Source organism: Pipistrellus kuhlii, unplaced genomic scaffold (genome assembly GCF_014108245.1).
Source record: "Pipistrellus kuhlii isolate mPipKuh1 unplaced genomic scaffold, mPipKuh1.p scaffold_m20_p_6, whole genome shotgun sequence".
NCBI classification, from domain to species: Eukaryota; Metazoa; Chordata; class Mammalia; order Chiroptera; family Vespertilionidae; genus Pipistrellus; species Pipistrellus kuhlii.
The window spans coordinates 21,892,129-21,907,039 of NW_023425562.1; the positions used below are offsets into that span (position 1 = coordinate 21,892,129).

The 14,911-nt window shown below is 43.1% G+C and overlaps 2 protein-coding genes across 2 annotated transcripts; both read right to left on the reverse strand.

Moving 5' to 3' along the window:
- Positions 1-1,223: 1,223 nt before the first annotated feature.
- On the reverse strand, positions 1,224-2,059 carry WFDC6 (WAP four-disulfide core domain 6). Its single transcript, XM_045574601.1, has 2 exons — positions 1,658-2,059; positions 1,224-1,382 (listed from the first exon to the last, which is right to left on the reverse strand). The coding sequence occupies exons 1-2, from the start codon at positions 1,868-1,870 to the stop codon at positions 1,224-1,226; spliced, it is 372 nt and encodes a 123-aa protein (XP_045430557.1). The 5' UTR covers positions 1,871-2,059.
- A 2,609-nt stretch (positions 2,060-4,668) lies between these two features.
- Positions 4,669-10,432, reverse strand: LOC118707876 (eppin-like). Its single transcript, XM_036418719.2, has 3 exons — positions 10,245-10,432; positions 8,736-8,867; positions 4,669-5,036 (listed from the first exon to the last, which is right to left on the reverse strand). Exons 1-3 carry the CDS (start codon positions 10,333-10,335, stop codon positions 4,849-4,851), a joined length of 411 nt encoding a protein of 136 aa, XP_036274612.1. The 5' UTR covers positions 10,336-10,432; the 3' UTR covers positions 4,669-4,848.
- Between the last annotated feature and the right edge of the window lie 4,479 nt (positions 10,433-14,911).

A 14,911-nucleotide genomic window follows, 5' to 3' on the forward strand; every position in this document is an offset into this window, starting at 1 on the left:
ACACACATTTATCGCTTCTATATGATTATTTGTTTGTATTTTCTGACTCCTCCATGAGAATGTAAGATTTGAGCCTTATGTCATCTTGGTACACCAGTTCCTTGCAGATAATTTGGCACTGAGTGGATGCGTCAGGAATATTCACAGTAAAACACACAGACACACACACACACTCTCTCTCTAAACAAACAAACAAACAAACAAATAAAATCACTGATGTGGTTGGGCATTGTCCTGTGCACTGAAAGGTCACTGGTTCAATTCCTGGTCAGGACACATTCTGGGATGCAAGCTAATTCCCAATAGGGGGCATACAGGGCACAGCCAATCCATGTTTCACTCTCATATCAATATGTTGTTGTTTTTTCTCTCTCTCTCCCTTCCTCTTTCTAAAAAATAAAAAATATTTTTTAAAATTGAATGTATCCTGAATCTCAAAAAGCATTTTTAGAGCAAATATCTTGTACATACTACTAAGAGGAATAAAGAGAGGTTTTGTTGTTGTTTTGTTTTTCAGAATCATATAGTTTAAGATTTCGCAGGTCTTAAATTGTGGATCTTTTTACCCTGAAAAACTTTACTGAGTTCCCTGGCTACACTGAGCAAATGGAGCCTATCATTGATGTCAGAGAAACCAGTAAGTATTTGTAAAATGAATGAATGAATAAATACTCCTCAATGGTCTTCTTTAGAGCTCAATTATATGAGCAGAGAGGAAAGAGTGAAGGAGGTCAACAGTGGTTAGAGAAAACATTTTAAATTTATATAGACAAAGAGGCCTAGAAAAAGCACAACCAGGAAATAAAAATTGTATATCTGTGCCTTATAGCTATTCTACCCCCTAGCTCTCTGTTGGCATTTGAAGGGACTTCACTGGCTATTTGGCATCTCAGAGGATCCCAGAAAAGCAGCCAAGAGACAAAGTGATCTAATGCCCACTCCCCCGCTCCCATCTTTCTTACAGGTGGGAAACTAAGACCCATAAAGGAAAGAAATCCGTTACCCACATCACATCCCTAACTATGAACAGAAAAGAAATAAAACCATGACTCTCAACACCCCCTCCTTCCAAGTCCAGGATTTGTATTAATTAAAAGATGCACCCGGACTGTTGATTAGACGCCAGCCATCAGTGAACCCCGGATGTGGTCTAATAATGTCAGTGTAGGTGACAATGTCAGTGGTCTAGTAATGTCAGAGCAGAAAGTGGGGCATTGGATAGTTCAGGGGATTTCTGAGTTACATTGTTGGAGGTTTAAACATTTCCTTGCACAGTTAAAGTCGCAACACTTCATCTTCTCTGGGCACTGCCTGTTCTTTAGACATTCATTTGTTTCTTTCTTATCACAATGTACTTTGATTTTGGGACACATGTCTTTGTGCTTTGAAGCCGGAGAGAATGTTAGGTCTAACAGGGAGGGAAGAAAGGACTTTGAAGGGGCCAGAACACCATCCCCAGGTATAGGGCACCACTGCAGACTTAGGGAAGTTTGTTTTCACTTCATTGTCCACAGAAAGCAGTGATCTTCAGAGGGCTTGTGATTGGCACATTGCTGCCCCCATCTCCACCCCATAACAATTGCCACAGACAGTTTCCTGCATTCCCGAAGGCATCTTATCTGAAAAGAAGAATCCAAAAATCTCCCCTCTTTCCCACCCAGGATCCCAGGCTGAGGTGGGGGTGAGGGGTGGGGGAAGCATTTCTCAGGGTTAGAATCATTTGTTCTTTCCTCCCATCTGAGTTCCTTTCTCTACTGAGAGGACTGAGTCCCCAATACTTACATAAGAACCCCTCAACCAGCCCATGTTCCTGGACACCACTCAGGAGGATGAACAGTACCAGTATTGACAGAAGTCCTGAGAGCCCCATTTTAGGAGGGGCTTGTCTGGCTGGTGGCACCCAGACTAAGAACGAGTGCTATAGCAGCAGCGTCAGAGCTTTTGGCTGCCCTGGCACAGCTTACCACTCCGAGAGGCATAAGTCACTGGAGACCAGCCTGTTACTCTCCCTCCTCCAAGGAACACCAAGTCCCCAAGGCCATCGGTGCTGCTAGCTGACACCCACAGCACTAATCCTGAGGGAAGGGGCTCTTGATAGACAGCACTTAGTCCTCAAGTGAGCTGAGGCTCTCTGGCTGTCTGGTCAACCAGAGAGAGAGAAGGGACAACGTTTATCTGGGGCTTCTAAACTCCTTTAGCAGAGGGAATGTTCGATTCCAAGGTCTTTCATTTTTCAGGGAGAGTTTGGAGGTCAAGAGTATCTTAGGTCTTCTCTTTTTTTTCAACCTTACTCTTCTCCTGGCATGTTTAGTTTTCTGTCTGCTTGTTTTTCCTCACACTGTTTATTTTCTTCTCTCTGTGCCTCCTTTTACTCTGTCCCTGCCTTTCTCCCTCCCTCTCTCTCTCTCTCTCTCTCTCTCTCTCTCTCTCTCTCTCTCTCTCTCTCTCTCTCTCTCTTTTTTTCTGTGAGTCTCTCACAGGCTGGGTCTCTTTCTCCCTGCCCTTCTATTTCCCTCGGGTCCTTTTCCTCTTTCTTCTCTTTGTGCCACCCCTTTTCTTTAGCCATTGTCAGACAGTAAAGCTATTGCCATGAATAGCATGGAAGGGAGGAGACAGTTGATTCCAGATTGAACCAAATCTTCAGAGTGCCTATCAAGATCATGGTGCTTTGAAAGCCGGAGAGAATGCTAGGTCTAACGGAGAGCTTCTATAATATCATCGGGTTCAGTTTGGAATAGGTAATGCAGGAGGGAAATAGTAAATAAATGACAGTTATGACCCCAGAACCAGCTGAATCAATGGGAGGGGCCAGAAAATTATTCCATTGAACTTTCAAATTTAAGACTTGAAGCATCAGTAAGACATACTCCCAGCTCACCTGCAGCTGCAATTCTAATGTCTTTTTATTTCTAATCCATTTTTTATAATTGAGATGGAATTCACAATTTTATATTTAATATTTTTATTAAATATTATATATTTAATATATTTTAAATATATATTTTATTGATTTTTTTTACAGAGAGGAAGAGAGAGGGATAGAGAGTTAGAAACATCGATGAGAGAGAAACATCCATCAGCTGCCTCTTGCACACCCCCTACCGGACATGTGCCCGCAACCAAGGTACATGCCCTTTACCAGAATCGAACGCGGGACCTTTCAGTTCATAGGCCGACTCTCTATCCACTGAGCCAAACCGGTTTCGGCAATTAATCATTTTAAGTGAACAGTTAAGTGGCTTTTTAGTACCTTCATGATGTTGTGTAACCATCACCTTTATTAGTTCCAAAACATTTTCATCACAAGAGAAAACTCCACATGCATTAGCAGTCACTCTCTATTTCCCCCCAGCCTTACTCCACTAATCTATTTTCTACCTCTATGAGCTTGCTTATTCTGGATATTTTATATGAATGGAATCATAGAGTGTATGGCCTTTTGTAACTAGCTTCTTTCACTTAGCGTAATATTTTTGAGGTTCACCCACAATGAAGCACGTATTCATGCTTCCTTCCTTCTTGTGGCTGAATAATATCAAATGCATATTAATAGCTTTCCATTTCAAGCACCAGAGTCTCTACTTCCCTGCTGAGAGCTTTCCCTGGCTCTTGGGAGCTTGCTCAGATTCCATACAGAACAGCCTGGAAGAATGAGGGCTTTCATGCCCCCCAGACACCCGGGAGAACATGGAACTCAGTGGACACACACCTCAGCTTCCCCATAACTGAAGATGGAGACATGTTTTACATGGTCTTGTGGAAAGTCTCCAGTAGAATTAAGCTACAGTTTGCACAGAGGTAGCCAGCTCATTATTTAACTCATTGCTTTCCTATATCACTTATCCACTCCTCAAATTTATCTCCCAAATAAACTACTTTTACCCATGCCCTTGTCCTAGGATCAATTACTGGAGTATCCAAGCTAAGGAGCCCTTGTTATAAAAGGGTCTTGCAATTTTTTTTTTTTAAGAAAAAGAGGATAATAACAATATCCCTGGGGTATCAGTTTTCAAGGTTCTGATTTTCTTCACTCCCTTTAATGGTGTCTTCAGAAGCCCCAGTAAGCTTTTACTCTCCACAAACCATAATGTGCCAACAGATGTGAGTCATTCAGTCTTAGAGGCACAGGATCAAATAGAGTACTTTATTGGGAAAAATTGGGAACTACACAGGTATAAAGAGGGGTTGCTAGAAGTTGGACAGTAGAAATGGGATCAAAACATGATATTTTATATGAAAAGAGGTTAAAATGGAAGAGGGGGGAAGCAGATTCAGGGGTTCCATCTTGGGAAGGCTAAGGCCTTGGAATGCGGGGAGTGGAACAGAGGAAGCCAACTTGGAGTGCCGATCAGGCACACAGACAGAGCCTTGAATCATGAGCCCAATCCTGGTGGTGTTTCGGTTAATTCGTATGCATTCAGGATTAGAAGCCTGTTGAGAATGCAGACCAAGACCAGCTGAGCATCTTGGGCTTGCCTTCAGAACTAGTCTTGAAGTTGTGTTTGAACATTTCCACAGGACATTAAACAGAAGTGAGTTTACTTTGGGATGCTATACATGTCCTTAAAGGAAAAATGGATGTAGATGGGAGTGGATTACTAGCAAGGCATTGTGGTTGGCCAACATGCACCCTCCTTCCACTCCTCACGCTTCCCAACTTCCATTCATGACCACGTTTTTCCCCAGTCTCGGTTCTCAGGAAGCCCCTGTCCAGCCCTCTGTGAGATTGATTCTTACCTCCTGATTGGAGCTTATTGTGTCAGCAGCTAGTCTGCCAAGGTTGCAGCCCTCCTAGAATGGACTAGCCAACACCCAGACCTCCCACGTGGCCCTGGTGAGGTTGGGATATCAAGGCCCCTGGAACTCACGTTTTTTGGAGCAAAAATTCTGACACAAGTCTTTGGTTTGGAAGTTGTTTCTGTTTCCTTGGCAGCCACCATAGATGAAGATGGAACAGGTATCATTTTCCTTATTATACCACCAGCGACGAAAATAGGCCAGGCAGATACCAGGATCTTGCGGCAGACTGCATATATCTGCAGGGAGATCCCAGAGTTGAGAACTTGGAGTGCCCACCCTGAAAAAATACCACTTGTTATTGTCCCTTTGACAACCCCCATAGGATGAACCTGAGCAGGCTCTTTTCACCTATCACACGGTGGGGCCAGCTCCATTGATGTATTGTGCACATTTGCAGGGAGACCCTAAAGTGGAGCTGTTTGGGCATCTGCCTCTCTGGAAAACATCGGTATCTCCCTCCCCTTCTGGTCACTGGCCTCATTGTCTCCCCTGAGAGTGAGGAGACTCCGGTTTCAAGATTTTTTTCCTAATTCAGTGTCTGCGCATCCATCTCCCACATTACCTATCTTGTTCTCGACTTCCATTTCTGTAAAACGGAAATGCACAGTCTCACCCTGCTTGTTGCACAGGGCTGTCCTGCGGACAAGTGAGACCACCCTCACGGCCCTCTAAGTTGCGAGCCCTTTGACTGTATCTGAATGTGCAGCTTTGAGCACAGTGCTTGGCCGAGAGTAGCTGATCAATAAACATGCCCTGAATAAATAAAAGATATGTAAATTAGAAATTATAAGCCATTCACTCTGCCTTCCAAAGCATGCCAAGAAGAGATTATGTGATCATGAGTCAAGTGCGAGTCCCTTGCAGGGAAGGTGAGAGTAGTTTTTCAGATGGTCAAGGCCCCTTTCTTCCTGTGGTTAGTTTCATTCCTGATATGGAATGAATTGCATGCTCCCCCTTCCCTACCCCCCAACTCATTTATATGCTAAAGTCCTAATCCTCAGTACCTCAGAATGTGACCCTATTTGGAAACTGGAATAGGGTGCATCTCTGATCCAGTATGACCAATGTTCTTAAAAAAAGGAGAAGTTTGTTCACAGGCACACACAGGGAGAACACCATGTGAAGTTGAAGACAGAAGTCTACAAGCCAGGGAATGCCAACCATTCCCAGCATACCCCCGGGAATTAAGCGAGAGGCACGCAGCAGATTCTCACACATAACGGAGAAAGAACCCACCCTGCTGGCACTTGACCTTGGACTTCCAGCCTGTAGAACAGTGAGACAATAGATTGCTGTTGCTAACGCTGCCCATTCTGTGGTACTTTGTTTCTGCAGCCCTAGCAAACCAAAACAGGTTTGAACTAAACTGCTAGTTCAGCTGAACAGTTAAGGCCTGTTGATTTTCACTTCCTCTCAGCTGACCTCTCTGCCACCCTTTTTCTTAAATTTTCATTTATTTATTTTTCAATTACAGTTGACATTCAATATTATATTAGTTTCAGCATAGTGGTTAGATATTTTTATAACTTATGAAGTGGTTTCCATAAGTCTAGTATCCATGTGACACCTTACAGAGTTAATACAATATTTAAAAAAATTTTTTCAATTACAGTTGACATTCAATATTATTTTGTCTTAGTTTCAGGTGTACAGCATAGGAGTTAGACAATCATGCTTTACCAAGTGTTTCCCCTAATATTCCCAGTATCCAACTAGCACTATACATAGTTATTACAATATTATTGGCTATATACATCCCTGGGATTCTTTTGTAACTGCCAATGTGTACTTCTTAGTGCCTTTATCTTTTTCACTCAATCCTGGATCCTCCTCCCATGTGGCAACCATTAATTTGTTCTCTGTTTCTGTTTTGTTTTTTAGTTTCCACATATAAGTATTGGTCTTTTTTGTCTGACTTATTTCATGAGGCTGTAGCATAATACCCTCTAGGTTGATCCACATTGTCGCAAATGGGAAGATTTCATTCTTATGGCCGAATAATATTCCATGCATGTATGCACCACATCTAACACTCTCTTTAAGTCTCAGTGTCTCAAGCCTGGGCTGTTGAAATGACCTCAAATTGATCTTCCTGCCTCCATTCCTGACCCCTCCAATCTACCCCTAATGCTGCTCACCAGAGAGAAGGTCCTGGTGGATCTGAAACACATCCTGATCATATCATTACACACTAAGACCTTGACTTGACTTTGTGACAAAGTCTCCTCATGACCCACAGGCCCTTCACGAACTGCCTCCTGTTTTTGACTCTGGCCCTTCCCCTATCACAGTACCCTTCTGAGCTACACACTCCTGCAACCATCAACACACCATGCTATCCCACACTTTCACACCTCTCACTCCATATTTTCTCTTCCCACCCCACTGTTGTTCATTAGTGACACTCCTATTCCCTCTTCAAAATCTTTCTCACATATCAACTCCTTTATGGTGTCTTTGAATCCATCCTGCATTTCACACCCCCAAGATGCTAAATTGGACCTGCATTTTTCTGTGGTGCTTCTGAGTTGTATGTGCATGTTTGTCATTTGTTTATGTCTTTGGTCTCACCTGTGAGGTTGTAAATTTCAAATGAGCAGGCTTGTGTTTGATTTCATCTTGGAACCCCATTCTTAGCAGGAAGTCTGAATTTGGCAGAATGTTGAGGGTAAAACAATGAATAAGTAAAGAATCCTTGCCCTAGCTGGTTGGCTCAGTAGATAGAGGGTCAGCCAATGAACTAGCAGGCGTCTTCAAACTACGGCCCGCGGGCCACATGTGGCCTGCAGAGGAGTCTGATCCGGCCCGCCAGGTTTTTTGGGCAGTGAGCACAGCCGAGGTGTTACAGTAGGAATTAGTAGTTCATATAGTCCGGCCCTCCAGCTCTCTGAGGGACCGTGATCTGGCCCCCACTTTAAAAAGTTTGAGGACCCCTGAACTAAAGGGACCAGGGTCCAATTCTGGTCAAGGGCATGGACCTCACCGCAGTCAGAGAGTGTGCAGGATGCAACCAATTGATGTGTCTTTCTCACATCGATGTTTCTCTCTCTGCCTCTTACCCTCCCTTCCATTATCTCTAAAAAATCAATGGGAAAAATACCCTTGAGTGGGGATTAACAATAAATAAATAAATAAATAAATAAATAATCTTTGACCTGGACTGAATAAGTTATTCATTGAGCACATATCATGTGCTAGATACTTTAAGAGACAAAGAAAAGGCATGGCCTCTGTTATTTATGAGCATTCTCTCTCTCTCTCTCTCTCTCTCTCTCTCTCTCTCTCTCTCTCTCTCTCTCTCGCTCTCCCTCGCTCTCGCTCTCTCTTCTCCTCCACCTTCCCTCTGTTACACTCTCTCAGAAAAGCAATGGAAAAATTATCCTCGGGTGAGGATTAATAAAATCACAGAGGAAACAAACAAACAAACAAAGAATCTTTGTTAGTCTTTCAGGAAACCAGGCAAATGGGGATGGAGTGAAGGCTGTAGCAGCAAAGGAAACACTCTCTGGTCTGAAGTGGTCAGGGGAGATTTCCTGGTGCTGATAGACTTACCAGGTTAGGCAAAGAGGCGGCACTCTGGAGCAAGAAGCTAGATGATACCGTTCGCAGCAACAAAGTTGGTATATGGTGGGCCAACAGTAGCCCCTGGGGACTCAAAGAGTAAGCATGGAAACTAGCCAAGAGACTATCTGATTCAATCACACCCTTGCACCCCTTTGCCAGGGAAAGCAAAGCCCAGACAAAATGAAGACATTGCCTGATGTCAGACATCATATTAGGGGCGGGGACGAATGTAGATCCCAGGTTTCCCAAGTCCAGCAGTGTTGCTCAGACACCTACCCTTAGCACACCAGGGACAAAGCCAGCTCAAGTGGGCAGAAGGAGAGGGTTTGGGTAGAAGGATTGGTTGGTTATTCAGGGGCTCTGAATAATACCTTGTTGGAGGTCTAAACATTTTTTCCCACAGCTGAAGACACAGCACTTCTTCTTGTCCGGACAGGTTTTGTTCTTCGAGCACTCATCCCTTTCTTTGAATTGGCATCCCTCTCGGATTCTGGGGCATCTCCCTGTGGAAGAGACAGTTTCACAACCATGAGTCATGGAGGGCACAGAACCCATCTTCTCCAGACCCGAGGCAGCTGTGGGCAGTCAGGGAAGTTTGCTTTTACTTTGCTCTTCCCAGGAGTCCTTTTCCTCAGGGTGTTTTTTCCCAGCACTTCCTGCACTACCCTCCTTCCTGTCCATCCCTCACTCTCTACCTTCTTATCCCATCCCTAGTCCCACCACCAGCCCAGCCAGTCTAAGGGAGGATTTCTCATCCTTGATACTAGTCACATTCAGTTGGATAATTATTTGTTGGGAGAGAAGATCTATCCTGCTCATCGTAGGATGTTTAGCAGCATCCCTCCTCTACCCACTAGATGCCAATAGCACACTCAGTTGTAACCAAAAAGACTTTGCAAATGTCCCCTGGAAGGCAAAATCACCCTATTAAAAGCCACTGGTCTAAGCAAATCTGTTCATTTGGCCCGGTCAGGGAGTCAGTGTTCAGGAATTTCCTTCTTGAGGGGGAGTACTGTATTGCACAGTGATTAATGCCACTCGCCCTGGCGTCAGACAGGTTTTTAAATTCTTAACTCTTGGTTTACCACTTACTCTCTCTGAGCCTTGGTTTCTTCATTTGTAAGATCGTTTTAGCCTCACAGAGTTATGAGGAAGAAATGAGACAACACGTATAAAGCTATAATTACAGTAACTGATGCACAGTTATGTTAACTCTCATTTAATCACCATAATAATATTAATATCCCCATTTGGCAGATAAGGAAACTGAAGAAGGTGGAGTTTAAGTAACTTGCCCAAGATTACATGGCCACTAAGTGGTGGAACCAGAATTTGGACCCACCAAGTCTGACTCCAGATCCCTTCCTTTAAATTCCTACTTTCTGAGTGTTCTGTAAATGGTAGCAATTAACATCATTACTATATAGTCATGGAATATTACTGTCTTAAGTTCAGAGGAACTTCTGGATACTGTCCTTTTTCCAAAAGCCAATGAACCTTTGGAGATGCAGAGCTACTTAATAGGGCTGTATTTGAAATAATCAGGAATCGATAGGGATGATGTCCCAAGAAAGGGAGCTATTTTTGTGTGGGGTAAGAGGAAGGTCCCTTAAGCCCCGAGGGTTCCTATAGACCATCCCACAAATGTTATATCCTATGACTCTTCCCAGGCCCTCCCCACCTCCCCCCAAGAAAGACCTCTACTTCAAAGGGGCAGTAAGGGTTGCCTTGGGTCTGGATTCTTGCATTCATAAAAGGGAATCTTCCACAGAGAGGGAAATAAGGAAGAAATATTCCAAATATCTCTCTCCTTTCCCAACCCAGGACCAAGGCTAAGAGAGTGAAAAGTAACTCTAGTTACTTGAGACCCCATTACTTACTTGGAGAGAGCAATTCAGCCAGACTAAACCCTTGGACATTCTCTAGAAGGATGGATATCACCAGGATCCTCAAAAGTCCAGAAGACACCATTGTGAAGAAGAGCTAGCCTGTCTGTCTGGTGGTTCAAGAACATAAAAATGTCTGGCTGCCTTTGTCCAGCCTATTTTTTTAGTAGTCAGTATCTTGGATATGAAATCTGGAGTCAAGCCAGCCACCCTCTTTTTTTCCCCTGGGAACACCATGTTTCTGAGATTATCAGTGTGGCTAGCTGGCAGCTGTAACCCACAGCCTGGGGAACGGTCTCTTATTGGATGGTTCCTGGTTCTAGTTCTTAGCCCCCTATGCTGGGCTGAGTCCTCTGGTCAACCATGGGGTGGTGGTGAGAGGGGTGGGCAAAGCTTATCTCACTTTCCAGGCTACCTTAGAAATGAATGGGGTCTTCTTGATAACTCTGAGAGTTGTGGAATGTCCTCGTTCTTTACTAATTTTCCATTTTATCTGCACACTAACTGGCATGCCCCTTTTGTTTCTGACAATGTGTCCTTTTGATCTCTTACTATCTCTTTGCTTCTCTGTGTCTCTGTAGGTTTTTGTCTGTCTTTTTCTTTTTCCCATAATCTCTGTGTCTCTTTCTCCCTTCCCCACACTCTCCTCCCATCTCTCTCCCTTTTCTCTTTAGGTCACTTATCTTGTTTTACAAAGGCCAATGAATAAAGTTGTTTCCCCAGAGCACAGTGTGGGGAAGGAGGCAGCTGATAGCAGCGTTTGCAAAGTTTGTCAAGGTTGTGTTGCTATGAGAACAGGAGAGAATGTCAGAGCTTATAGACAGCTTCTGGTGCAAACTCCCTGTTGTCTAAGAAAGAACTATCAAATGAAGAAATCTGCCTGAGAGACCACAATACAATAAAGGTCAATAAAGCAGCAGAGTTGTTGGATTCTAACTGGAATAGTTGGAGGGGCCATTGGAAAGATAGTGCTTGACTACTTGGAAGCTTTATCTTTTTTTCCTATTTTTTCTTAAATTAAATTAAGGTATTATATGTGTACATATCTTACCATTGCCCCCACCCCCACCCCAATCCCATACATGCCCTCACCCCCCAGTGTTTTGTGTCCATTGGTTATGCTTATATGCATGCATACAAGTCCTTCGGTTGATCTCTTATCTCCCCCAACCTTTCCACTGTAATTTGACAGTCTGTTTGATGCTTTACTGCCTCTGTATCTATCTTTTTGTTCATCAGTTTATAATGTTCTTTATTATCCACAAATGAATGAGATCATGTGGTATTTTTTTTTCCATCAACTGGCTTATTTCACTTAGCATAATGTTCTCCAGTTCCATCCAGGTTGCTGCAAATGGTAAGAATTCCCTTTTTAAATTTTTTTTTATGGCAGCATAGTATCCCATGTGTAGATGTACCATAGTTTTCTGATCCAGTCATTTACTGATGGGCACCTAGGCTGTTTCCAAATGTTAGCTATTGTAAATTGTGTTGCTATGAACATAGGGGTGCATATATCCTTTCTGATTGGTGTTTCTAGTTTCTTGGGATATATTCCTAGGAGTGAGATTATTGGGTCAAATGGGAGTTTCATTTTTAGTTTTTTGATGAAACTCCATACTATTCTCCATAGTGGCTGCACCAGTTTGCATTCCCATCAGCAGTGCACGAGGGTTCCTTTTTCTCCACATCTTCACCAGCACTTGTCATTTATTGATTTGTTGATGATAGCCATTCTGACAGGTGTGAGGTGGTACCGCATTGTCGTTTTTATTTGCATCTCCTGGATAATTAGTGACTTTAAGGATGTTTTCATGTGTCTCTTGGTCTTCCTTCTGTCTTCTTTCGAAAAGATTCTATTAATTGGATCATTTATCTTCCTTTTATTAAGTTGTATAAGTTGCCTATAGAGGTTGGAGAGATTAAACCTTTATCAGTGATAACATTTGCAAATATGTTCTCCCATACAGTGGGCTTTCTTGTTGTGGAAGCTTTTTTATAGCCACAGAATCCAAAACATGAGCCAGTCAACCAGTCTTCATAGAGGGAGGCACTCTTCAGAGAGTCAATGTCATCTCTAAGGTTCCTATTCCCTTTCCTAACTAGGTATTGCACCTTTGGGCCAAGCTTTGTTCTCTCATTGTCCTACCTGATGGACAGAAGCCATCAGTGAGTGACTCTCCAGTCACAAAATTTAGGATCATTCCTAGGCAAGGACATCACTATCTATAGGCTCTGTGGATAGTGATGTCTTTGCCTAGGAATGCCTGAGGTGCTCGGGCAGCTACATTCACTTATGTAGTGAGCCCCACAGATGCTCCCCCTGCCACCGCCAGGACCAATGTGGTGCTTGGACCAGCCCTGTGGTTCTTATGATTGCAGGACTCACCACTACAAAACCACCAGGGAACTTAGAAGAACAACATTTATTACTCGCAGGTCCCAAAGGGTACATGGCAGGCTGGAGGACCACACAGCAAAGCTGAGGGCAGGAAGCATGAACCTGGGCTCTGTCTTTATTAATACCCAAGTCTGGGGTTCCATAATTCATTCTCTTAGATAATTTAAAGCATAAAAGTGGAAATTAGAACATGGGAAGGTAGAAGCAGGACCACTCACGTGTCAGTTATCTAGGTTACTCATGGCTTTCTAAAAGGCAGCCTGGTTCTTGACCTAGTTATTTTGCTCATGGCTATGTCTTACAGCTGGCAATATGTTTCCTAGAGGTGGGTGTCTTTGATGTGAATATAATATTTTACTATGGAGTTAAAGGTAGAGAGGAATAGAGGGTTCAAAGAGAATGAAGGTTATATCCTTAGAGAGGGCAGTGTCTAAAGACCCACGGAGTCTTAAGTGTCCAACTACTTTCCAGGGCCCCCAATCATGGTGAAATTGTCTCTAAATTTTCTTGAAAGTAAATGAAAATTCAGAATTTTTTTTTTTCTTAGCAGAAATTTTTTTTTATTTCTATCAAATTAAAAAGTTTGAATAATCCTCAAGCAAGATAATCAAAGTAATCAGCAATGCCATGAACAGTTAGAAGAGCATTTACAGATTAGGTTTAGATACTTTGAATTAAGCACATACACCCAAGTCAAGAGGGCGATGGTTTTCACACTGACTAGGCACAAGCACGTGACTCCTGGGAAAGTGGAGCTGACATTTCCCAGGACAGTAAACCAGGAACAAGTTGTCATGGGGTTAGAGAACTGAGTTGAGCTTGAGAGGGATCACGGTGAAATGCCATTGGAACTCAACAGTTTCCCCCATAGATCTGTTCATCTCCAAACCAAAAGTCTATAAAAATAAGCAGTACAAATTCTCCTGAAACCAGAAAAGCCCTCAAGCCCTGGCACCCTGGAGCTTACATAACAACTGAGGTTTGTTTTTTTTCCCCCTTTACTCTTCTCCAAGTTAAATACAAACCAGTTCGTTCCTATTTAGTACATTTCTGTCTTTACAGCCAAAGTTTAAAACAAAGAAAAGAAAGATTTAATGAAATGGAGTTAGACACGTACTAACGCCGGGGAGAATCTCCTGGGTGCACTGCTCCTTTGAAAAGTTTTACACAGAGAACCTTTTATTTCAAGAATGATGCCTCCTGGAACAGCCTAATTATCACTAAGGAAGAAAGGACTATCTATGCCACACAAAAACTTTCTCCCTTTTGGAAATGCTTTATTATCTCTACCTCTTTCTCACTCTTTTCACACACACACACACACACACACACACACACACACACACACACACTAACTACGTTGGGGAATTTGCAGAAGCATACAGATAACAGCGCTTGTTTTGGCCAGAAGTGTGCGATTTGTTAAGGAAAGATACGGGATGGTATTTATAAATAATCATCATTCTAACACATCGCAGCAGATGCAGGAAGCAGGTCTTTCTTTGTAGTTGAAATAGGGCTTCCTGGTTTCCCAACACCTGGGTCTTGCACTCTTTCCCTTTGTAAACCCAACTGGCTGGGTTATGTACAGAAAAGGGAGGAGAACTTATGACCAGACCACGTTTCTGTTCCAATAGAAGTCTCCGTCACTGGGTTCTTCTTTTGAGAAACCAAATCAATAAGGAAGTTCCTAAAAATGGAGCGGAAGAGAAAGAAAGCAATTCATACTGTGAAAATGACTCATTTGCTGGCAAAATTAACTGCAGCAAGAAAAGATGCTGTCTCTTAAATAAAAGGTAAAACATGAAATCCATCAGGTAGATGCAGATGCCTCCTTGGATCCTGTAATGTGGCAGTGTTGAGACACGTGCCCTCTGCATGCACAGGGTGCAACTAACACCAGGAAACCCATTTCCTGTCTCGGCACCAAGAGCGTCAAAAGCAAAAATCCCAGGAGCCAGCAAATAACTGTTTCATCTATTAATAAGAATGGAGAGCCCTAACTGGTTTGGCTCTGTGGGTAGAGTGTCGGCCTGCAGACTGAAGGGTCCCAGGTTCGATTCCGTCAAGGTCATGTACCTTGGTTGCAGGCACATCTCCAGTAGGGGGTGCACAGGAAGCAGCTGGTGATGCTTCTCTCTCATCGATGTTTCTAACTCTCTCTCCCTCTCCCTTTCTCTCTTTAAAAAAAAAAAAAATCAATAAAATATATATTTTTTAAAAGAATGGAGAGCTCAAACTAAAGAAAGGTACCAAACAG